At 37.2% G+C, this 26,313-nt stretch overlaps 2 protein-coding genes across 5 annotated transcripts in view; one reads left to right on the top strand and one right to left on the bottom strand.

The window, feature by feature from the left end:
- LOC106882695 (choline-phosphate cytidylyltransferase A) overlaps positions 1-11,828 on the bottom strand; it is a 28,388-nt gene extending 16,560 nt beyond the window's left edge. Inside the window, exons 1-2 of one of the 4 annotated variants that reach the window (XM_089366491.1) lie at positions 11,630-11,828; positions 740-870 (exon numbers count right to left, since the gene is read on the bottom strand). In XM_089366491.1, coding sequence (XP_089222617.1) covers positions 740-870; positions 11,630-11,696 — 198 coding nt within the window. In that variant the 5' untranslated portion in view covers positions 11,697-11,828. Of the gene's footprint in view, positions 1-739; positions 871-1,029; positions 1,161-4,428; positions 4,664-9,729; positions 9,965-11,629 lie in introns of those variants that run through there. The other 3 variants (XM_089366493.1, XM_089366490.1, XM_089366492.1) reach the window with 3 other exon arrangements.
- Positions 10,817-26,313, top strand: part of LOC106882693 (DNA polymerase alpha catalytic subunit) — a 35,033-nt gene continuing 19,536 nt past the window's right edge. Inside the window, exons 1-14 of the mRNA XM_014933457.3 lie at positions 10,817-10,871; positions 14,757-14,866; positions 15,448-15,544; positions 15,650-15,730; positions 16,115-16,227; positions 19,662-19,774; positions 20,456-20,721; positions 21,087-21,171; positions 22,208-22,392; positions 22,520-22,632; positions 23,134-23,250; positions 23,789-23,863; positions 24,910-24,983; positions 25,814-25,878. Of these exons, the coding sequence (XP_014788943.1) occupies positions 10,832-10,871; positions 14,757-14,866; positions 15,448-15,544; positions 15,650-15,730; positions 16,115-16,227; positions 19,662-19,774; positions 20,456-20,721; positions 21,087-21,171; positions 22,208-22,392; positions 22,520-22,632; positions 23,134-23,250; positions 23,789-23,863; positions 24,910-24,983; positions 25,814-25,878 (1,534 nt within the window). The 5' untranslated portion in view covers positions 10,817-10,831. The remainder of the gene's footprint in view (positions 10,872-14,756; positions 14,867-15,447; positions 15,545-15,649; positions 15,731-16,114; positions 16,228-19,661; positions 19,775-20,455; positions 20,722-21,086; positions 21,172-22,207; positions 22,393-22,519; positions 22,633-23,133; positions 23,251-23,788; positions 23,864-24,909; positions 24,984-25,813; positions 25,879-26,313) is intronic.

Genomic DNA, 26,313 nt, shown 5'->3' with positions numbered 1-26,313 from the left:
GACTGCTATACAAGACATGTAGAATTATTCTGGAATCAGCAAATTTTCATTCAATTTTCTCACTCAGACTCTGTATTGGAATTGTATAAGATTAAAAAAATTTTTTTGTTTTGTTTTTGGTAAAAGAAACAGACAGAATACACAGTGTGTGTGTGTGTGTGTGTATGTGTGTGTGTGTGTGTATGTGTGTGTGTATGTGTGTGAGACTCATCCAAGACATAAAGTTTAAGCACCAGCCTTTGAGATTCTTCATGGCAATGGAGACATCTACGAGTAAAATGATTAAAGGATGGAAATCAAGTGAAGATCACTGATAGAATTAGATGCAGTTTAGTCTCAAGAAATTAGGGAGAAATCACAAAGAAATGGATGGGAGATCTTCCATTCTATGAGATGCCTACTACTCTATGGCAGGCCTTCCATACTATGAATGATGACTTTTTTAAATAATAATTAATCATTTTTCTGTTAATGAAGCTGGTACTAAAATGTCATAATGATTTTATCTAGTAATATAAGGAATAAAAACATTAACAATTTTCACAAACCACTCCATTAGCTGATATTTGCATTAATTACTAAATGATTTTAATTTTTTGATTATTAATTTGAAAATATAAACTTTTAAAATAAAAAGAAACCCACTTAAATCCAGCAAACGTAAATCATATTTCTAAGCAGACACTTTTGACAACAAAAGGGGTACCCCTAATAAAGTGATGGTTTCAATAATACTTACGCTGTCTATGGGTAAAGGACGAGGGGCTCGAATCCCAATAGGTTCTGATGATGCAGCTACAACTTCTCGATTTCGATTTCGTTTCCTTCCCGACATACTTTCGGACATTGGATTGGAAAAGTGTTGGGAAACTGAAAATCAAATTGAAGAAGAAACAGTCAGGATTGTAATAGCAGAAAGATATGATAACAACAATAACGACGAAGGTTACGATACCAGTGATCTTGGGAGCATTTGGAAGGATAAAAAAAAGGGGAATGAAAATTATTTGAGGATGACCCCTGGCTTACCATCCATGCAGGAAGTGCAAAAGAATGTCTTAACTGGTAACTGGTCACACGTACTGAGAAGAGCATTGTCGCTGTGAATTTTCTTTTCTTTCCCCTCTTTATTTTCTGTTTTCTTTTTCTTTTTTTTTCTGTCTTTCTTCCCCTTCTTTTTCTATCATATGACTTTGTAAATGAACAATCTGGTGTGTTTATTTTAATGGGGCCTATCAATGTATACAGTGCGCTTCTTTGCTCTAGGTGTTGGGAAGACACTCGGCAAGAAAAGGAAACAAAATTGAAAGAAGATAATGATAATAATAATAATGATAATGATAATGATGTTTTCAGATTTTTTACTCAAAACCAAACTGATGTTAAAGAAATGACCACTTAACTTTGATTGCAGAATAGAATTAGGATCAATCTGGATGCAAACAACACAACAGAGAGGTTAAAACCTATAAAAATGCTAAATACGTTTCATCAACATCTGCTGCCTCAAATGATCTGAAATAGGTTTGGTAAGTTACAGTTTACTACAAAAAGACAATGTCCGGACGAATAGGCAGGAGAATTTCATGAAGAACCCTTAAAGCAATCTTATTAAGTAGACAAAACTGAATTAATGTCAGTCATTATAAAGGCTTCAAACCAGCCAGAATTAGTTATGCATTATACTAACAATAATAACTATTGTTTCCAGTATAACTGACAATGATAATGGTGATGATGATGATGATGGTGATCTTAATAATAGCTTACTATTAAAATAAACCATGGAGGCTTACTCACCCATAAAACCAATTATGAAAGAAAGTAGGATGTAGACCATGGAAAATATATCGAAATTATCCAAATTGAAGAACATTGTTAGAGGTGATGTGAACAAATGCAAAATCGATTAATAAGTGATTCTCATTAGAATTCACACCAACAAATTGAAAATAAAATCAATTCTAAGAATCTAACTTTTACATTATACTGGAAGTAATGATAATTTGATAATTAAAAGCTATCATGACCTTTGTCTAATCATCTGGCACTGACAACAATAACATCTAAATATGATTGTTATATACATTCAAGGTAGGCAGGGATCCTTTGCAAAGAGTTTATCAGGGAACTTTTTACCTTTTACCAACATTGAATTCTCCTTTCAGCCAAGCTGTTGGTTTAAAATAATGCAGGAGAATGGATGAGATTAAGAGAAGGGATAAACAGATTTAGGAGTGTCTAGCAATAGAGACATCAAGGAAGTTGATGGAAATATTAAAGGTAAAGTCTAGAGGAGAATGGAAACTGTTAAAGAAAAAGACAAAGTAGCTGATTTCTTCCTCAGACGGATCAATATGGGCCCTAATTGTACCAACCCCTTTGCATGTCAAACTGAAGCACAAATGTTCACAAAATTTGCTTGGCCTATGCCAGAACTATACAACCATAACATTAAGTTTTTTGCATTACAGGTATCTATGAAGACTTCGTTAAAAAAAACAAATAAAACAATGATTTTAAAACTCTCCTATTCTACACACACACCCATGTAGCATCTTATTTACAGATGGTTGGACAGAATCAGTTGACACAGTATAGAATCAATGACAATATAGACTGTTAACTCTTTGACCAGTATCAAGTAAACCAGCTTTGGCTTATTTAAGAAAGAGTTTCTTCACATATTTTCTATCACAAAAGGAATTTCAAGACTCAAGTATTGGTGCCTTACTCTTGAACAAGAAGTAAATGCATCACTCTCGAAATAAATATAAAAAATTCTAAATAAAAATATAAGATGAATCTTGATTTAACTATTAAAGAATAACTATTAAGTTGCTATTTGATGTTACATTAGTTAATAATAGGCTTCTGTTGACTCAGTCAGGGGCAAAACATAGCTATTACAGTGAAGTAATGCACAAAACATTTCTAGGTACATTTTTTTTTTCCTTAAATAATGAAAGAAGTTCAATTGAAAAAGTCAAACTACGGACATACCAAAGTATGCAGTCATAACTGGATATTGCAGTTTGGTGGAAAATTAACTGCTGCCATTTCAAACCAGAATAAAATGGAAAATAAAAGACTTATTTTATTGAATACCAGGAAGAATTATTAATAGATATTTGATGGAGTGGTGTGGTTGTTTTTTGCTGAGGGGAAAGTAATATAAAGAGAAGTAATTTGTATATCTAACTTAACATGGATACACTGTAAGAAGTGTTCAATATTGTAGCATTTGTCTTGAGAAGACATCTCGTATTGGTGTATGGGGCTAGAAAGCATAGAAGTGTGTCAGCAGCGGAAGAAAATCGGTAAGAGGAGTCAAAGAATAAAGTTTTTTGAAAAATTACAATGTTGGAGTTGTTAGCTAATGAGTAAGATTGTGCGAGAGGGAGGAGAGAGAGAGGGGGGGTAAGAAAGAAGAGAAAGAAGAATGCAAGAGACATGAAATTAAAAGTAAAAGAAGCAAATATAGATTTGTTTTACATCTTGTTAGGCTGAGAGGCTTCCCAACCACATAGCCCAGGGTTCAGTTCCACTGTGTGGCATCTTGGGCAAGGGTCTTCTACTATAGCCTTGGACAAGACTTTGCAAGTGGATTTGGTAGACGGAAACTGAAAGAATGCGATTCCTACCCGAAACTATATACAGATCCTCTCTACCAGATATTAGTTCTTAATTCAGACTTATTGCTCCTCTAAATGGATCGTTTGCAATCTCTCATAAAGATCTTGTATAAAATCCGAGGAAAAGTGGGGGAAAAGAACTATTAAACGAAAACAGTCCTTAACGTGTCTGTTTTAGTGAAATAAATGAACAAGAGACTTGAATATATGCTCTGCACTTATTTTGAGTATTTCTATTTTTGGTATCTCATAATCGTATAGTTTCACCATATTCTGATATGAAAAAACAACAAGAACACACTTTGCACATCTCAAAGATTGTTAGGAATTAAAAAAAATTTTTTTTTAGAAAACCAAGAAATACGTAATTTCTTTTGAAATTGAACTTTTTCTGACGCAATTGATGCTTGAGATGATGTAAAGTCTGAAGAGATAGAACTGAAGGGGCAGATATGGGCGAAAACGTGCTTTGGAAATTATAATCCTTTTTATACTTGTCACTTCTACCAATTTATGACTTGTTATTTATTATTTTTGGTTAATGTCTACAAGTACACCGACACGAAAAATCAACCTTTTTAAAAAAAAAAAAAAAAAATTATCATTACGTCAAAAACTAAACAATCTTTTTACAATGGTAAGGCATTGGAAATATAATCGGCAATCATATAATCTCTGTATAAAATATTATTTCGCTATATTACAACTCGGTTGGTAAAAAGCTTTAATACTGTCTACTACAATCTTATTTTCTTATCAAACGAAAAATGAATATATCTGGACTTGAACCTACAGCGCCAGTGAATGAAGCACAACAGATGAATTGTCTTACAAATAATATAAATGTGTATATTATGGATTATTATCTTCGATTTCGTTTCGTAATTATGAGGTCGATACATTTCTAAGGAACCAGTTATGTGTTTCACCGGCGTCAATTGCCAACATACCGCAACAACGGTTGATGGTTTTTTTAACCCCCACCTCTCTCTCTCTCTCTAATTGTACTAGACTTAATTACTCCCAGGTTCTTCTAAAACACACCCACCACCATTAACTCACATCCTCAGATGCTACAAATCTATCGTTAAATTTCTGTGTAAACAAGTTGAGCATATTGTAACCACGACGACGATGAAGCCGCCCCCGCCCTCCCCGTCATGTCCTTCTTAGTCAGCAATCGTTTATGGCATCATGAGATAGATTGATGATAAGGCAAGCTCTATGTTGTCGCGTGACCTATACGAGAAATAGCAACCAAATCTCATTCAGAACATCTTTTAAATAAATATATATATATATAGGTCACCTTTGATAATATAGTATTAGAAACATTGAATAAAAGACGGAATGGTCATAGTTGGAAAACCTTCCATCATGGGTCTGCTCGATCATTGCTGCTGACCTTGAGGTAAAAAAAAAAAAAACATCGTGGGACTGGTGATGTGTCAGACTCCAATAAAACAATGGATTTAGGAGGATCTGATAAGCAACCAGAAACAAATAAGTCACATTTTCACAACAGTCAATGATAAGGCAAAGAAAACAATTTCAGAAATAGATCAAAAATATTTCATTGTCACAAAATATGAGGCATCAGATAAAGTATTTGGAATTAATAGTCTAAAGGTGATCAAACCATTGAGTTTGAGTCAGTTAAAAATAATTTTCTATTCAGAAAATGGAAAATAATAAGATAAGACCAAAAGGGAATAAATTTACTTTTGGTTCATGTAAGACCAGAGCTGAAGTGTTTTCCTGTCAGGGCATAACTGTTAATGGGCTAGATACGACAAGATGATAGTAAAATGCTTTTTAAGGGACAATATGGCTCTCCTAGCTACAAAAGAATGGGTAACCATTGCTAAATAGAGTTCAAGTATTTTAAGAAACAGGGGTGTGTGTATAAGTGATAAGTTAAAATATTGCTATAAAAACTTATCTACATTGTATTAAAAACTAGGATAAAGGAGTGCCAATGACGAAAATTCTACTTGGACTGCTGGATGGGAAAATGTTGGGTCAAAAAAGTGAAACCTCTTTGATTTTCCCAAGTTGTCAGTGAACCTTAAAAAACGGAAATTTGAAGGTAAAATTGCCAGAGAAGTTTAAACATCTTGTAATAATTTAGTAAACTTTCGAAACTTTAGAAATAACTGAGTAAGCACATCATTTTCCATTCTTATTTGAACTCGCTTCACTCTATAATGTCCATAGATAAGGCATAAACCTCACAACCTCTCACTCCCACCATCATTTTTTAGCTGGTTTCGAGATGTGATTGTAACAATTTTACTCCATTCCCCCGCCCCTGGTTTCAGAAAAATATAAACCTTAATTCAGAGCTGCACTTGTTTGGCAAGTGTGTCCCAATTATTTCCCAGGATTTTGTATTGCTCTTTAATTCCATATTGTTGACCCAGATCAAGCAGACCTCATGACACAATCCAGTCTTGCTTTGAAGAATAGTCTTATAGGCGCAGGAGTGGCTGTGTGGTAAGTAGGTTACTAACCAACCACATGGTGCCAGGTTCAGTGGCACCTTGGGCAAGTGTCTTCTACTATAGCCTCGGGCCGACCAAAGCCTTGTGAGTGGTTTTGGTGGATGGAAACTGAAAGAAGCCCGTCGTATATATATATATATATATGCCCATGCACTAAATATTTTCCAAATCATTTTTCATCATAGGAATTATGTTCGTGTTCCAACAGACATCGACACGTGAGAACTGGAATGGGACATCACCAGTTTGGATGGCGAAGATCACAAACACGACTTCGCTCACTCTGATTTAAAAACGAGAGAGAGAGAGAGAGAGAGAGAGAGAGAGAGAGACCTATCAGTCAGAACCCAAATATATTCTTGATAACTAATATTACACTGTTCATTACTTTTAATTAGTGAAAGCGTTATATATACATTATTAATTTCGTTTTTCACCAATCCACCAAACTTCGATTCATGCTTCTTTGAGGGATAAAACTTCTACAAGAATACTGAGGGTGAGCCATGCCACCAAGGTGAAACGTTTCGAGGACTGTGACTTTTCTAAGAGAAACACTTTATTTTTAGCAGCACGTCTCTCTGTCTGTCTCTCCCTGTCTCTCTCTCCCCCTCTAAGAGCCAACCTTTCCAAAATGTCATAATGTTCCGCAAGACTAACAAACTTATCCAAACTAACGCACTCCACTGTAATAAATATACATATAGTTATTACGAGATGTGTGACCTTTCATGTCTTCTGTGTCGATGTTAAATAAAGCACCAGTTAGTACAAGGCTGCGCTCTTTCCCTCGCTCCAAATGGCTGATCTCGTGCTGCCTGTGTTAGAAATAATTATTACAAACTACATACAATTGTAATTATTATTAACGTTTCTATTTATATTGCTTTTGTGTTTTCTACTGAGGTCGACCTTATCTTTCATCATTCAGGAATCGTCAAAATACATACTAGTATGATGTGTGGTAAGAAGCTTGCTTCCCAACTAAATGGTTCCGGGTTCAGTCCCACTGAACTGTTGGAGATTGTGGTCAATCGCTGGCTGGAGAGGCTTTGTATTGGAAGGCCATATGTGTGGTACCAGGTTTTGGCACCATGCCATTCCTCAGGAAAGAGACAGAAGTGGTTGTCGGAGAATTTCTATAACTTAACCAGTCCCAATTTCTGGCCTTCCAATCCCCTCGATAGTAATCCTATGGTTTACGATGTGTGCAGCATGGTTGAGAAAGATACCAACCGCTCTGCCTGCAACACGAAGGCCGAACTGGTAACCAAGATCAAGGAGGCGTTTGAGGATGTTCCCAAGGATACAGCGAGGGACGCACGCGCCAGCTTCCAGAGCAGTCCTGAGGCTGTGGTGGAAGTTGAGGGCGACTACTTTGAGTACACTGTTATTTCCCACGCATAATCTAGTCGATAATTTCTAATTCTTAAAATACTGTTATTCTTGGATGAGATACGGTTCTTTCTCTATAAGCAAGATATCTTGAAATAAATTGAATAATGACACATGCATGTAGGTACGAATGTATGAAGGAATCGTCTCAGTTAAATACGTCCCATTCTTACAAATATGTCAGCTTGTGTCATGTAAGAATGACATCATGATTAACCGAGTGGAAATTAGAATCACTAACGATTCAACTGTGTCGAACAAAATGCCTTGTATTATTTATTGCACCCCACTACGTCCTTTCTCCCTTTCGAGGTCGATAAAGTACCAGTCAAGTATTGGGGTCGATATAATCGACTAGCCTGTACCCCCAAATTGTCAGGCCTTGTGCATGTGGCAGGAAGAATTCTTATTAAGGTGGCGAGTTGACAGAACCGTTAGAGCGATGGTTGCGTGGGGGGGACGTGTTTTGTGGTATTTCGTCTGACTCATTAATGTTCTGAGTTCAAATGGCACCGAAGTCGACTTTGCTTTTCATCCTTTTCGGGGTCGATGAAATAAGTACCTGCTGAGTATCGGGGGTCGATGTAAATCGACTAGTCCCTTCCCCCGAAATTGCTGGCCTTGTGCCAACATTTGAAATAATCCTTATTATTATTATTATTAAGGCGGCGAGCTGGCAGAACCGTTAGCACGCCGGGCGAAATACCGAGTGACATATCGCCAGTCTTTCCGTTCCGTTCCGAGTTCAAATTCCGCCTAGGTCGACTTTGCCTTTCATTCTTTCGAGGTCGATTAAATAAGTACCAGTTACACACTGGGTCGATGTAATCGACTTAACCCCCTCTCCCCACACACACAAGCTGCCCTTGTGGCAAAAATTTGAAATCATTATTATTATTATTATTGTCTATTTATTCAATTCTGCCTTTCCTTTGTAAATTTGGCCTCGTGCCATTATCATTATAGCATGAAAGAATCAGTGGAGCAGTAAAAGAAATGCTTTGCGGTATTTTTGTTAAATCGTTTTACGTTCTGGGTTCTGTTGAAATCAACTTTGCTGGGTTAATATTTAGATCCGCACCCGGTGGGGAAAATGGAAACCAAAATGTGTAACAGTTGCAATGCACCGTATATTAAAGGAAATTAACCCTTTACTTTTCATTTAATATCTAGATATTAACCCTTTACTTTTCATTTACCAAGGGTCAATAAAATAAATACCAATTAATATTTTCTTTTATTCGTTTCAACAATGTGGTTGCAGTCATACTGGAGCAATATCAATTAATCCTAGTAAACACCCTCCCCTATAATATATATATGGTCGTTAATAATTCGATCTGATTTAAAGATAACATCCTGCTTCCAGTTTCAGAGGCCCTGGTGGACATTGGGCTTCGTCTCCGTCGTTAATAATAAACATCCGTAGAGATCCCTGTTTCATCCCCCTCAATACGTAAGGGAATGTTCATATTATTTCTAGACATTTTTGGCATCGTTCACTTCATTCATATCGTATTGCACAATTAGGTTCTTTCAATGGGGGTTGCTGCCTTGTAAGACAAAAGCTAATAATGTTTTTGTTTGGGAAATAATCATTACGATTGTTGTTGGAGTTTCTGAACGGAGCGTCCGACGTAAACTGAAAGTTGTACCAGGAATAATCTAAGAAATGCGGAGACTGGTGTGTTTAGGGAGAATCTAAGGTAGAAGATTATGATAGCCAACATGTCAGTTTAGAAAACAATTAAAACAATAAAAAGCATATTTAAAAAAAGCAAGCAAATAAATAAAACAGTTACAAACAATGTATGTAGACAGGACCCGAAATAAACACATAAATTTTAGCTCTGTGTGTGTGTGTGTGTGTGTATACACACGCGTATCTATGTATGTAACTTCGTATCTGGGTGTCTGATGATGTATTAAGGACGATTGATCTATAAACAAACAACTGCTTCGTCATCAAGTGTTGTTTAGATAAAGTGTTGGCCACCAGAAATACCAAGAAGATGGTTTCGCAGAAATGGTTCTTGTAATTACTATTATTATTACAGGCACACACACAGACATCTCCCTTTAGGGGTGACTCGCAGTGGGGTTTTGTGTTGGGGAAATTCTTGCTGATGGCAATGAAAAAAGGTCAAATAAATAAAGGGCAATAAAGGTAGAAGTGGGTGTAGAGTTCAGTTTACCAGGTAAGAGAGATCCGTTGTCGACTCAGTCAGCTTCTCTTCCACGTCACTCCGCAGCAACATCAGACTCAACACTTCAAAGATGTCACCGCCTTTCTGGGGAAATATTTACTGTAAATATTGATGAATACTTTGACTAGAATTGGTCGACAGTGAAAAGTTCGTCTCAATCACTGATCACTCGAAATGACATCTCACTTAAATGAATGTCGACAGAAAAACCACACACACTCCCTCCCCCTCTCTCTCTCTCTTTATTTCTCACTCCATCTCTCTTTCTATCTATTTATTTTTTTCTCTCTCTCTCTCTCTCGTTTGTTTTCACATTGTTAATCCCTCTACTTCTCTCTCTCCACCCATCTTTTTCTTTCACTCTCTTCCCACCCCTAAAACACACATTGATGTATGTATATATCTATATAAGCATAATACATGTGTGTATGATATAGATATACACATGTTTATATTTCATTCCCCCTTTTCTTTTATTTTAATTCTTTTTTCCCCTCCAATCTCGACCGTTCAGTCGTTGCAACAAAGTATTATTTATTATAATTGAGTGGTTATGTCGGGAAAAAGAACGTGTTGTTGGCCAGAGAAGAAGTGTGTTGGAAGATTTATAACACGATAACAAATTATAAATATAGACAGATCGGGTGAATCTGTTATTTTACTTGACGACGCAAATATTTTTAGGTCAAACATATTTTGTGTGGATTTACCGCTTTTATAACTTTAATATTTCGAATAATGGAAATGTTTTGAATAAATGTCCCAGCGAGGTCGACTTTGTCTTCCTATGTACCAGTAATATACTATTATTTTACTTGAAAAACATTGACTTTATGTCAAATGAAAACTATACAAAAATGAGTGGCCATATATGAACTAGATTACACTCTTGTAGTGGACAGGAACAATGAATTGAACCAGCTCCACTATATAATAACTGTCTGTTTAGCTTAGAGAGCGCAAACGGGAGTTGACAGAACGATGGCCTTATTATAACTGGATACAGTCTTGTAAAGTACACCGTATATGGGGAAGTAACTGCTTGCTGACTACAGTGCCATCTATATTTCGCGCCATAATTCAAGTAGCCATGGCGTCAACGAAACAGGAAAGTCGGAGTCACGACCAAGGTATCTCACTTTAAGACTCTTATTTATGTTTCTAGAATAACTGGAAGTTCTCCCTGAACGTAAAGTTACTTGTGCTTTCTTTTGCGGGGAAAATATTGCTGGGGGGAGGGAGTCTTTGTATATCTTCAATCCAACTGCTTGTATTTGCTGTTATTTGATTAAATACACCAAATCTAATCAGGAAAATGTACTAATCCCCCCCCCATTTTTTTTTTGTTTATTTTACTAAAAATAATTATTGTGATTTAAATAACTAATTAAAGTTTTTAGGTACTACTAAAGCAGCGCGGACCCGAACGCGCAGTCGCGCGTCCGCGCTAGCTAGTCTGAGTGGTCGATCCTAACCCTAACCCTAACCCTAAACACGTATTCATTTGCACACGCGGGTTAGGGATAGGGATAGGGACAGGGTTAGGGTTAGGATCGACCACTCAAGACTAGCTAGCGCGTTCGGGTCCGCGCTGCTTTAGTAGTATCAAGTTTTTTTGGACTTGTGACATTTACATTTCGCTGTTTTCATTAAGGAAGTTTTTATTTCTTCCAAATAACTCCCACTGTTCTTAATCACCACATCACACAGAAATCATGTTGTATCGAGTTTTTGGGGGGAAGGAAAGGGGGTTGATAGCTTTCTCTCTCCCCTAATCCCCCATTAGTGATATTTCAAGCTTTTAATATTTTCGTTGAATGAAAAAACTTGGTTAATTATTTATTGCTGATGGTCCAGCTGGGAGAAGTTTTTACGTAAGTATACTTACAAGTACATGATGGTGAGATTGCAGACCCAGTCTTTGACAACAGCTGAAGTAGTTCTTCCTTTAGCATTTATTTCCGATTACACTGGATTAGCAGTTTAGTTTCATGTATATTTTAACTGCGCAGACCTCTGATCAAAGCTATTTCAGTTTTATTTTCATGCATTATGCTGTAGTGGCGCGTGTGGCCGCCATTGCGCATGTGCAAGGGACTAGCCATCAGCGGAAGTACCCGAGCACGCATGCGCAATGCTACAAGTGGAAAGAAAGCAATAGCGTTCTCTCTTTTTCCATCCAGCGGCCGTCGTGACAGGCTGTCCCAACTCGACCCTGACATGTGGTCGAAGCTTCCTTTGGTATTCTAGCGGCATGCCTATTCACCCAGGAACTAAACGGCTCTACACCAATCTAGAATAAACTATGTTCTGTTGTTACCGTTATCCCTCGTGTTGTATTTCTGGATTTAATGATTAATATAAGAACTGGGGAGAGACGGCCGAGCCGTCATATCTCATCCAATTCTTATAACTGGTGACCCCGACGTGATTCGAACACTACAATTCTTATAACTGGTGACCCCCGACGTGATAACGGAATTTTCTCTCAAACAACTCGTAAAAAAAAATGAAGAGACGACGGAAAAAAAAAGAAAAAACACAAGAGACGAGGGAATGGAACAATCCAACCAACTGCAACAGTTTTCTTACCCCGGAGAAAATACCATACAGCCTGGAAACTGAACCATCAACTACTATGACACGAGCCGTCGCTTATTTCTCTCACCCAAGCGTTTTTTTTTTTCAACACCAATTGAGGCCGAGAAAAGAACAAACGAGTGAACAGTGATTTCTCTTTTCGCCTGACTCCACATGGCTTGAAAAACAAAAAAAACACAACGTTGCTTCCATCTATTGTCTTACAGGACAACACACAAAGAAAAAAAAATACTACACACACGCACATACATAAAATTTTTTTGGCCTGTATTGTTTTTTTTCCTTGCAGCAACGACGCAAGGTTGGTCAACAATATTTTTTTCTACAGACAGTACAAAGCAACACCTTCTGAGGTCTAGCCGCTGACCACAGAGCACACAGCCAGTTCCGGCGACGACACGACAATAGCCTCATGGAGACCCAGCACTTCGTTCAGCAGCTTACGGACCTCCAGCTTCTTAGGGTCAACACCTACTTCTTGCTACGTACACAGCAACGAACAGCACTCGCACAGGTTCTATCTCAACACTGCTTGTGAATTATTTCACCATGGTTAACAGCAAATACAACCTGCAAGAACTCCTGTATCAAGTAACCGGCTGCAGCATTGAAGCCACAACCTCTCACGACATGTGCCTCTCCTCCGACTCTATTACGCGGCCTCGACTTCTTGTTACAGCACCTCAACTACTGTGTACCTTAACTACGAACTGGTATTTACTATCATTGTGTCTGGACTTTCTTCTAACGCCCTTATAAACTCTTTTCTATGCTCTGTATTACTTGCACACACATGCATCCATGTTTGTATACACATACACTTTGTTTACATGACGGCCTGCCTATTATTGTGTTTATATGTCACACTCACACAAACAGAAGAAAGAAAAAACAAAAGCAAACACCATTGTTTTTTTGTTTTACGAACATTTTTTTTCTCTCTCTCTCCTATGCACATGGTTCCACAATCTTTTCCAAGATTGATCTGGTTTGCGCTTATCACCAGATTCCACCATTTATCGCAACTTTTCAGCGATTCCGCGCATATAATGTGCACACTGTCTTCTAAAACAGACAAACTCTCTCCTCGTGCTTTCAGTCACCTGGACTATATTTCACAGTCATTTGCCAGGGAAGCAGAACATCCCTGTTGATGCTCTCACGAGACTCCCTGTCAATTCTATTTCCTCTCCTGCAGCAATTGATTTACTTGCTATTTCGTCGTTGCGACAAAACTCAAGTGACCCTTATGTCACTAGATCTGGCCGGACAGTGCATTGGCCAAAAACTTTCCAAAACAATATACTTTCGACATTTTTTGTGCCGCCCGCATTTCATTTCTCTGTACAAACAAACAAACATTATTTTTCTTCCATTTCTGTGCACAGTAACGTGCTAAAAGAAAATATGTACACATTACATATTGTTTCAGCCTTTGCATACACATTTGCTCACGCCAACACCTTCGTTGCAACTTTCTTTCACACAGACCCTTTATCTCTAGGTCTGGCTGAACTTTTCATGTTGAACAGAACTTTTGGCATAGTTTCGATACAAGTTCTCTATACGTCAAATCATCCACGTGTCTTTGTTTACATCAATTCGGCAATTTCTGTAAAGAAAGAGGGAAAGGACGTTAGGTAGCAGACAGCAGGGACCCCTAACCCTCCCTTTCCCCTCTCTTCGAAAGATCGCCGAACTTTTTTTCTTACTCATATCATGTCGGATGCGAAAGTGTAGCTTCCGTTACTACATCCGACACAGCATTGCTTTGCAAATTTATTGAGTTTGTCATTCTTTGTTTTAACAAAACAATTTTTGCTTTTTCATTGTATAATTTTAGCCGTGTTTTCTGGGTTCGGCGGCCATCTTGTTTCCACGCCTATAATCTTTCCTTATTTCGTGCTATGCATTCGGGGGGGGGAGACATTGTAGTGGCGGGAAGTGCCATTGCGCATGTGCAAGGGATTCGCCGTCAGCGGAAGTACCCGAGCTCGCATGCGCAATGCAACAGGTGGAGAGAAAGTTATAGCGTTCGCCCTCTTATCCATCCAGCAGCTGTGGCGACAGGACGTTCTTTCAGGCTGTCCCAACTCGACCCCGACATGTGGTCGAAGCTTCCCTTGGTTTTAGCGGCATGCCTATTCACCCAGGAACTAAACGGCTCTACACCAACCTAGAATAAACTAAGTTCTGTTGTTACTGTTATCCCTCGTGTTGTATTTCTGGATTTTAATGATTAATATAAGAACTGGGGAGAGATGGCCAAGCCATCATATCTCATCCAATTCTTATAGATCAAAGCCTTTAACTTCGTAAAATTTAACTTATGTAATGAAAACAAATTATTAAATTTCCATTTTATTCTATTTCCTGAAAGTGTAACTTAAATGTTTCATTTGAATTAATTGTAGTGACCCAGCCTGGAAGAGCAAAACGAGAGAAATCAGATAAGTTTGGTCGACTGGCCGCCTTTGCCAAATTGAAAAAGAGTAAAGAGGCTGGTGAAAAAAACAAATATGAGGTAATGAAAGTAGTTTATTGTATTTAATTAGTATTGTTAGATACGTTTTGTAATATTTAATTGGTAGATTATATTAAATTGATTTTTAAATGTTTTTCTGCCTAAGGGCAAACTGTCCTTTGCAGACTTAATTCTTTTGGCAGCTAATATATTTGAACTTTTATAAAATGTAAATATTTTATGAGATAAGAAGATTAATATCTTGGTGCCAGAAGAACAAACCATTAAGTACATCCTTCAATCATCTTCTAAAGACAAACAAATAAACATGTTTTCTGCATTTTTAAAAAGTAGTAGTAGCAGCAGCAGCAACAATGTCCTGTATATGAAGACTTTTTCTTTTTTTTTAATCTTTTGTTCAGAAGTAGACATTGCAAGTCAAAAATGTCCATTATCTCAACCACTTGATGTGATCTACATTTCCATTTTACTCTTGTTATAAGTTCTTTAGTTCATGCTAAAAACTGCAAATATTTCTTGCTGATTTCCTTGGTAACAAAATTTTATGCTTCGTCTATAAATGCCTGATTCTGTTGCCTTTTATGTATCCTCTTCAATGCAGTTTTCTTTTCTTCCTTTAGCTCTCTGAAGATAAAGCCATCTACGATGTTGTTGATGAAGATGACTACTCTGAAATAGTCCGGCAACGACAGGAAGAAGACTGGATCATCGATGACAGTACGTCACTTTGATTATTTGAAATTATTTTTCCTTTTTCGTTATTCTCTCTCCTACATTTAAAGGAATTTTTATTCATTTTAATTCTTTCTAAATTTGTTTCAGCTGGAATTGGTTATGTTGAAGATGGTCGTGAAATATTTGACGATGATCTCAATGATGATAAATTCCTTCAAGATTCCAAAAGTACGTTTCCTTTTATTTATTTTTTTTCTTCCAATCAAATCTATTGACACAGTCGTTATTTAATGAAGTAAATGTTATTGGTTCTGAATATAAGCTATTATGAGAGAGAGTGTGTATGTGTGTGGTTTCCTTTCTAGAATGGCTGTGTGGTTAAGAAGTTTGCTTTCCAACCGTGTTGTTTCAGGTACTCATAGCCAGAACCGGTTTCAGCAGGGTTGGTAACGAAAGGGTTAATGGAGGCACTGTCACCACTTACATTCACACACTCATACACAAACATGCATACACTCATCTATACACACATATACCACTCGTTCACACACTTTCACAATCTTGCAATGTTAATTCTGAACCGTTTCCATTCTGGTTTCTCTTTAATAAAAGGCAAAGGAAATTCCAAGAAAAAGAAGAACCCCAACATCCACCACCCAGACAGGAAACCGAAACAGAACATTCGCAACATGTTTATATCAGCCGGGACTACCAAAAAAAAGGAGGTAAAGAAAAATTTTCATCTCGTTTTGATTAGGATGGAGTTGGTGGTGGATGTTGTTGCTGTTTAACCCCAGGTCTGCCTTCCTCCAGCAAAACTGCAATCAGTTGTACTGATCAGCTGTGAATGCATGTGATTCATTTAGTAACTTTTGTAACGTGGTCCATCACCTTGATACTTCTGTAGTGTCCTCTGTCCAGTGCATCTTCTCTGCCTGATACCGCTGCACTAATCATTCAATGTGACACTTTACTGTTTGGTTGACTTTCGTGGGTGATCAATGAGTGCCCTACTCCACCACATATTGTAATCCTCTCAGCAAATGGTCACTAATGAACCAGCCACCTTTACTGCCTTCCTATATTTAACCTTTTTGTTACTGTATTTGTTTTGAGATGCTCTGGAAGAGGTAGACCCAGGAAGACCTGGGATGAAGTGGTGAAGCACGATCTTCGAACATTAGGCCTCACCGAGGCAATGACAAGCGACCGAGACCTTTGGAAATATGCCGTGCTTGAGAAGACCTGGCAAGCCAAGTGAGACTGTAACCATGGCCTATGCCAGTACAACATAACCGGCCCATTTAAGAGTACCCTTCAATCATTGGGCAATAAACTGTTGTTGAGTCAAGTGAAATCATTGTCGTGGCACATAAAAAGCATGTTTCAAGTGTGGTCAATGCCAGTCCCACTGGACTGGTTCCCATACCTTTGGCACGTAAAAAGCACCATTCAAGCGTGGTCGTTGCCAGTGCTGCCTAACTGGCTCCCATGCCGGTGGCACATAAAATGCACCATTCATGCTTGGTCGATGCCAGTACTACCTGACTGGCCCTTGTGCCGGTGACACGTAAAAAGAACCCACTACACTCTCGGAGTGGTTGGCATTAGGAAGGGCATCCAGCTGTAGAAACTTTGCCAGATCAGATTGGAGTCTGGTGCAGCCTCTTGGCTTTCCAGTCCTCATTCAAACCGTCCAACCCATGCCAGCATGGAAAGAGGACGTTAAACGATGATGATGATACTTGCATGACAATGCTTTCTGTTAGTTGGTCGGTTTGCATATGGGATCTTAGAATAAGGTTGATTGCCAATGGGGTGCATTCTAGCTGATATTATGGAAGGTAGTGGAGGGACAGGCTGGATGGTCCAATCAGGAGTAAAATATGGTTTATGTTTTGGTGTTCTCTGGTGAGGAATAAAAACAAAATAAAAAAAAAGCAACAAAAGAGAACTTTTAACAGTTGAGTATGATGACTGAAGGTGGGTCAAGTTGATTAGTGAATTGAAATATTTTCTTCAGGATGGCATTAAAAACATTAATCAAATGTTGGGAATATGTTGCTTCTCTGGGGTAAAAGATATCAAGTGATGGAAGGGAAATATTGGATGGAAAGAGAAAGGAGAGAGAGAGAGAGAGAGAAGGAGATGGTTGTGTTCTCCTAAGTCATCTAACATGGAGAAAGTAAACATGGTTGGAAACAATGAAATTCCGAAAAATAATTTTGATTTTATTTACAAGCTGTACCATTGTCTGTTAAAACTGGGTTACCTAAGTTATTCCAGTCCACCCCACCAAAAAGAAAATCGATTCACCTGCAGCATTTTTGTATGACAATTTACAGTTTTTCAATTTGTTTGTTTTTCTTGTATCAATGGCTTTTTGACATGCCTTATACATCTGTTTGTTTGTCTATTTTTTTCCTTGTTGTTTGCATAGTATTTTCTAGATTTGTATATTCAACAGCTGCATAAACTAGTTTTACTGCTTAATGTAATACTTCACTGTAATAAAGTAAAAGAAAAAAGCATCAACTAAGCATTTTATATATGGCTCACAGAGCGAAAATACAAGTTGCTGTTCTGTGAACTGAAGCATGTTCTCACGTTGGATATGACAAACTTGTCTGAAGCAGAAATTAACAATATTTGTTTGTTAAACCTTTTTTGCAGCCACGTTAAGCCTGAATTTTTAATCTTCTGTAAATGGGTCAGTTTTGTACACTGAGAGACAGCACTCTTGTCTTTGCACAACTTTACTAAGAAATAAAGGACTTCTTTACAGACAAGAAAGAGAAAAACCTTGACCTTTCCTTCAATAGATTTTTAGCTCAGATCAGTCACCGAATACTTGGCTCTCAACAAGTCACTCCTCTTAATTATAATAGGTCTCATGAACAGGTATAATTCACTGTTGTAACCAGCAAAAGAGGACTCCCAAAATCTCATAATAAAATTAATTTTATCAGATGCTTTTCTTCCTATGGGTTACTTCCTACGATGTTGTTTCTAAATGCCACAGTCAGGTGTACGCCAAAGCTGAGGGTTCTTCAATTTTATGCTTTGCAAATTGGATTTTTTTTGTTTTCTCTTTATGTTGATCTATTTTATAAACATCTGTGTTATTTGGTTGTTGTTTTGTTGCAGGCATTTTATGGTTGAGTGACTTTGTGGTTAAATTACAGATAATTATCTGTAAAAATATGCAGGTGTTCTAATTTTCCTCTCAGTAATCTGATTGTTTTTTTAATGCTTTCTGTCTCAAACGAGTTGATTCAGGCCTTTAGCTTTCATAGTTTCAAGGGGGGTGTAGTCTGGAGTGTAAGAATAGTGTAGAGAGTGGTAGTGAAATGGGAGGATAATTAGGAGGAAGGGGAGTTTGAAGGGGGCATTATGTGCCGGTGGCACATAAAAAGCACCATTCGAGCGTGGTCGATGCCAGTACCGCCTGACTGGCCCTCTTGCCAGTGGCACGTGAAAAGCACCCACTACACTCTTGGAGAAATCCCCTAATCAGACTCTGTCTTTACCACTTTATATATTTCTGTGATCCCTATCAATTTAGGACTTAATTCAGACAAGAGCCCCTTCTCTTCTCTCTCTTCTTCCAATAATATCTAAGTTTACTGATCCACTCAGTTATTGATGTGTGGGAAAACCCACATAAACAAGAATATATTGTTATAAATATTGACAATCCACTATCCAAGGTTTCATCGCTTCTGAGAAGAAACCTCTGCCTGAACTCCTTTCACTGTTGTCTGTCTCTGGTAGCCATGGCCATGTAAGCCCCACATGGTGGGTGAGATCATCTCGCCATCTTGTCTTTGGTCAGCCTCTTGATCTTGTCCATTCCATCACCCTCATTGTCCTTCAGTCACATGGTGTGGCCAACTCATCCATATTTGTTCTCCTTGATGGTTCTAATGGTGTCATTGACTTTCGTCTGCTGTCAAATCTAGGCATTGGTTTTCTTGTCTCACAGTGTGATGCTGAGCATAACATGTCAAGTACCATTTAGTTATGTCACCAAATGTTCCAAGTTCAAATCCTGCCAAAGTTGATTGTTGCATTTCATCCTTTCAGGTGTACTAAAATAAATATTAGTCAGACATTTTCATAAATATTTATTTTTAATCTTTTCAATTCATTATTTTAGAAAGATGTGAGTGTTGAAAAAGATGATATTTTGTCTGACATTATGGGCCAAATCCACCAACCTGCTACCAACATTCTTCTGGGATCAGCCAAAAAATCAAGTTCAAGAAAGAAGTAAGATAATTTTCCCTTCAAATTTATTAATGTTATTGTTATTATTTTTATTAAGTACTGACCATTTTGATTACTGAAAATAAAAATGGAACCAGTTTCATGAGATAGAAACTCAGTAAAATACATCTGAACCATGATATGCTTTTCATGTTTCAGTCATTTGACTGCAGCCATGCTGGAGCACCGCCTTTAATTGAAGAAACTGACCCCAGGACTTATTCTTTGTAAGCCTAGTACTTATTTTATCGGTCTCTTTTGCCCAACCACTAAGTTATGGGGACGTAAACACACTAACATCAGTTGTCAAACAATGGTGGTGTGACAAACACATACATATATATATATATATATATATACACCTTTCCTACACTCTCTGAGTGGTTGGCGTTAGGAAGGGCATCCAGCTGTAGAAACTCTGCCAGATCAGATTGGAGCCTGGTGCAGCCATCTGCTTCGCCAGTCCTCAGTCAAATCGTCCAACCCATGCCAGCATGGAAAACGGACGTTAAACGATGATGATAATGATATTGCTCATGCAGTGTGTATCACATGTACATGCATACAATATCTATATCTCACAAAACACACACAATACACAATGTGTGTCACATATTCATGAAGTGTGTGACCCATATAAAGAGTGAAATGTCTTCAGTATTTGCGTTTGTTTCCCCTTTTAAGGTCTGCCAACAACCCCTTCAGTGTCAGCACTGTCACCCCAACTAAACCAAAAGCCAAGCATTCATTAAAACCCCGAAATATCATTTCTGATGAGGATTGTCTACCAATTCCAAAGAAACCACGTACAGAATCCTTTTCACCTGAACCTTACAAACATGAGGCAGTTGGTGAAATTTGTGAAAACGCTGCTGCAGTTAGCATCAATTCTGAAGAACCACAGGAAGCTAGTGAAGACTGGACTGAAGAAAAGGAAAATGAGACCCTTGGTGAGAATTCCATTTGATCTACTTTGGAGAGTTTTCTGTAGAATTCCAAACAATATTTTAAAATTTATTTCTGTAGATTCATGTTATGAAGTTAGCTAATACAAAAAAAAACAAAAGAAAAGAAACATGTAACCAATTTATATTCCAGTCATGACCTTCTTAAAGCAGACTGCTCATTATTTTGGAATATTACAGTTTTGGTAGAGTGGTAGTAGGAATCCTGGCAGAGGTTTGGTAAGAAGAAAGCAGCAGGATTGATAATGGTTTGGTACTGATGGTGGACAAATACCGGATGGGAATAACCTATTGATATCTCACATTTAAAATCTGATAAAAAAAAAAATGGGTCTTTTTCTTTTTCCCAGATAAAACTGAAATGGATTTAAGTGGAATTGATTTTGATGACGAGGAGGAAATGTCTGTGAAGCCTGTGCTACAGTTACCGAAGAAGTAAGACATTGGCCATTATTGTTCCCCTGTGTTTATTAACAGTTTAGTCAACTTATTAACAGCACACCATTACTGTTCTCTTCTATTCATTACCAATTTAGTTATGGGGTTTTAATTCTTGGTGAATTTAAAATTCACCATCATTTACTAATTGGAACCATTTCATAGAAACCATTAATAACATGAAGAAATGCATGATTGTTACACATTTCTACTGCTGTAGAATTAGTAATAGTACTGTAGTACTACACTATTATATAGTCAGTGATATTATTCTAATTATTACAATACTATTTAGTCACTGATAGAACTGTACAGTTAGACTGGTATATATTCAATCTGACAACAGGTATGTATTTAATGCTACTATATATGAGTGTGTGTATTTTAGGTTGCACTAAGTAGTAGTGCATGGTACCAGGATTTTTAACTTGAATCAAATATAACAGTTCCAAACCATTGTTAGAATATCTACATAAGTGGAGTCTGGACTGGCTAATTTGTACTGCCATTGAGTCATATAAGTTATAATAATGAAATAGAACCAAATAGTAATATTTTGAAATCATTTAATACATATATTTCCAGTCTGCATAATATATAATGGGAAATGCATCCAATACGTAAACCTTCCTCAATTAAAAAATTTCAAAATGTTTTGGACTGAAGAAGTTCTTACTTATATATTAAATAATTTCAAAAAAATTACTATTTGGTTTGACTGCATTATTACAACATGTATTTAAATACTTTTTTCAGTAACCATTAGAAAACTGATTACAGTGGGGACTCAGTTAATTCCTAGCAATATCTGAAGAAAGAATTTTTATATTCCAAAATATATTAGACTATGAATAATTAAATCATAACAGTTATTATAGTCCACTCTACATTGTTGTGCCATTCAAGACACAATATATTTCACAAACAATACACAATGCTTCCAGCAAACTACAATACTCTCCTAAATTCTTTAACATTTTTAATGTTTTTAATAATCCTCCTTGTATTTGTTTTTAATTGATTTCACTCTCAGAAATGAGATTCCTGACATTGAAAGTGGATGGTCATTGGTAAATGAAACTAAGACAGAAAATGTAAATGATTCAGTATCTATGGAGATAGATAGTTCTCAGCTGCCATTGACAACAGATGAAAATGGAGACCAGATACTTCGTTTCTATTGGCTCGATGCCTATGAAGATATTTTTAACAAAAAAGGTGACATAATTGATTAAATACTACTAATGAAATTAATTCTTTGATCCTTACAATCCCCTTCCTAACACCTGCAATGGTCTTTTTATTTGATTTTATAAATCTTTGATTTATTCTTTTTCCTAATTAGGTGTGGTTTACCTTTTTGGTAAAGTCTGGTATGAGAGTGCAAAGAGTTATGTCAGCTGTTGTGTTGCAGTAAAGAACATAGAACGAAGAATTCGTATTCTACCAAGACCTACGGTAATTCCCTTCATTTGTAAAACATTAGGTTTTTATTGTTATTAATCATTACAGTGTTGGGAAAAGTGTCTAGTGGCATTTCTACCGACATTGTTCTGAGTTCAAACGCCACCAAAGTCGACTTTGCCTTTCATACTTTCGGGGTCGATTAAATAAGTACCAGTTACGCTCTGGGGTTGATGTAATCGACTTACAACATTCTCTGAAATTGCTGGCCTTGTACCAAAATTTGAAGCCATTGGCATGTAAAAAAAAAAAAAAGCACCCACTACACTCTCGGAGTTGTTGGCGTTAGGAAGGACATCCAGCTGTAGAAATTCTGCCAAATCAGATTGGAGCCTGGTGCAGCCTCCTGGCTTGCCAGTCCTCAGTCAAACCGTCCAACCCATGCCAGCATGGAAAGCAGACGTTAAACGATGATGATGATGATTTCTCTCAGTAGTTTTCTTAAAACCCATTTTTTACATTCCGGTAATGATTTAAGTTTGTTTTTGTATTCAGCGAGTGAATCTGAAAACTGGAATAGCGACAACTGAACCAATCACACTGTCTGCGGTTTATGAGGAATTCAACGAAAAAGTTGCGGAAAAATACAGAATCACAACGTACAAGTCAAAGGTTCGTTACAGTAACGCAATTACAAAATAATTTTTAATTTAAGGAAATTTCTAGAATCTCTTTTAATATTTTACTGGTTTCTCTAATGGATGAGATAATGTTATTCTTTCTAATTTCCAAATTCGATTGTTAATTATTTTTTTTCTTTCATAACTTTGTCATTGATAAGTACCAGTAATATATTTGGGGCTAGTACTCTTCGTCTGCTTTGACTTCTACTTTCAATAAGTACTATTGAGTATACCCTAATCCTTTCCTATCAATCATTAAAATCATTTAGCATTTAGACCAGCCTTGTCTGGCCCAAATACTCCAGCTGTTTTAAACCAGCCAGATCTGGCCTCTCATCTCAACCCTGTCATTCCAAAAATATACAAATCACTTCATCAAATTTTCAAAGTTGTGGGATAATGCATTGCTTAATTCAAAACAATCTGAATAAAGAAGCTTTGCATTTGAGAAAATAATCTGAATGTTAAAAGTTTAATCTTCTACCGAAATAAGAAATTGTTACTTACAAAGCCATTTCTTTTTACAGAAAGTCAGCTGCAAATATGCCTTTGAAATGGAAGATGTTCCGATCAGGTCTGATTATCTTGAAGTCCGATACTCGGTAAGAATGCTATTTTACTTCAGTCTAAGATTTATTTAAGTGTTGACATTAAAATAACAATATAGATGGTCAAAGAAAGGCTGCATGCTGGCAGAAATGTTAGCACGCCGGGCAAAATGCTAAGCGGTAGAGGTTTCCTCATAACCTTTTCTTTTATTATGAAAAAGGAGGATCATTTGGCAATCATGAGTTCTTTTGGTTACAATATATCTTGATTTAGTTGGATAGTGTGGTTGTAGTGGTGTTTTTGTTTATTGGTCTAGTGCAAGGGTTACCAACCTTTTCTCACGACGGGCCAGATAACCAAGAGAATGACGAGCGTGGACCGCATAACCATTTTGATGCCATACCAATGGCAAATGAACTCTCATTGCAAAGTATACAGTGCAATGGCAGGCCGGATGAACTGATCTTGCAGGCTTTAGTTTGATAACCCTTGGTCTAGTGTAATACAATAAGATATTGATTACGTCATATGTAAACAAACATAAGTTAGTTTTTTGAAGCACTAAAATGTCTTGTAGAACAAGTAGAAAGATAGATTTTTCAATGCATATATACTGATCGAATAGCATATATAGGATAAAATCCTTACAAAGCAGAAAGATCTGTCAGCAACCAGCCATGAGAATCGAACTCACTTCCCTTCGATTTCCAGTCAAGTGCTCTACCATTAAGCTAAACTGCCTTGCTGACAAATTCTTCTGCAATTTTAGAACTTATAAAGTCATCCAGAAATGGTAGATGGAATAGAAATTACATCATTTGTAAACAAACATAAGCTTGTTTTATGAAGCACTGAAATGAATTGTAGCACGAGTAAAAAGATAGATTTTCCACTGTGGAAATATTTATGCTGTTTTATCAGTATTTATGCGTTGAAAAATATATCTTTCTACATGTAATAAGGAATTGGTTGTGGTACGGTAGGGTTTATTGGTGTAGTAGGTTCAGTGAACATTGATGTTTTGGCTATAGTAGTGTGGTGTATTGGGATGGGGTGTGCCATGGTGCTGTGTACTGATGCTTCATTCTTTTATCAACAGTTTGATTTACCAATGTTGTATAAAGACATAAAAGGAGAAACATTCAGCCATATTTTCGGAACCAATACTTCTGGGTAAGTCTGAGTTGTGTGTTAAATAATATTGCCAGGAGTCAGCACTTTGGGGAACTAGTGGTGTTCATTCAAATTGTTAGACATCATCATCATTAATACCATCATCATCATGATCACCAACTCCATCAAAACATCACCACTGTCATCGCCTTCATCAACACCATCACCATTATCGCTAAATTTCTCCAAGCACAATAGCTGGACAGTGTCTCTTTAAATGGTTTTGTCTTATTGGGTACACCACACTACTTTGTTGGGGTTTTGCTGTGGTAATTAATTAAATTCCATCTTGATGAATAATTCAGAGAAACTAAACTGAATTGCAACAATATCAGTGTATTTACTAACTGTGTGTGGTTTTCTTTTTTGCCTAATAAACATGTTCTCTAATAGGTAGGGGGGCTCTGAAAGGGGTCTCAAGGAGTAGCGTCCCTGCCTTCCTGAGCTAGTTTTCCACCACATTTCTTAAAAATCGTGGTAGAGGCCTTGGTCTTGGGACCACTCATATCTAGAAACTGAGGTTGGGGGTAAGCAAGGGCCTGCTCCCTGTAGAAAATCCAGCTCCAAAAAAGCCTCATGATAGCAAAGGAGAATGGGCACCAGCCAGCCCAAAGGTTGGGGTGGGCTGCACCTGCCTACCTCGGTTGCTATGGCATTGAGGTAGATCCATCCACCCCTGTTAACGGGGACAAAACCCGGATTTAAAACACTGGATGATGATGATGATGGAAACGTTATGTAAACAAGTTTTTCTAATCATTTTGCTAAACTTTGTGAATGTCTACAATTTTCCGTTTTTCATTTCTTTTACCTTTTTCTTCTTTCACCAGGCTTGAAATACTTTTACTGGACCGTCACATGAAGGGTCCATGTTGGCTAAATTTGAAGTCCCCTCGTAAGTAAATTCCATGTTATCAATAGAAGCAGCTGGTTCTGTTTACAACTGAACTGTTTACTTACAAGTTGTGTGGTTTTGTTTTTGTAATCTGATAATTCTAGGTTCAATCCCAGTGTTTGCTATTTTGGACAAATATCTTCTAATATAGGCTTGGGCCGACTAACCCTTTGTAAGTGGAAACTGTGTGGAAGCACATCATATGTGTTTGTATTTACAGCTGTTTAAAAACTGCTGATATGTTGCGTCCTTTGTTCTGTAACTTTGCAGTCCAGAGATTGAGCATTGTGGGTAAGGCAGTGCTCCGACATGGCCACTCAAGAAGTCGATTAATTAGTAATTAAAAATGTTGTTGTTTAGCCCTGAGGACTGGCGAGCCAGATGGCTGCACCAGGCTCCAATCTGATCTGGCAGTTTCTACAGCTGGATGCCCTT

This window comes from Octopus bimaculoides, chromosome 19 (assembly GCF_046866305.1).
Source record: "Octopus bimaculoides isolate indiv1 chromosome 19, ASM4686630v1, whole genome shotgun sequence".
Classification (NCBI taxonomy): Eukaryota; Metazoa; Mollusca; class Cephalopoda; order Octopoda; family Octopodidae; genus Octopus; species Octopus bimaculoides.
The sequence above is the reverse complement of the archived record's forward strand: the minus strand, read 5'-3'. Positions and strand labels throughout refer to the sequence as shown.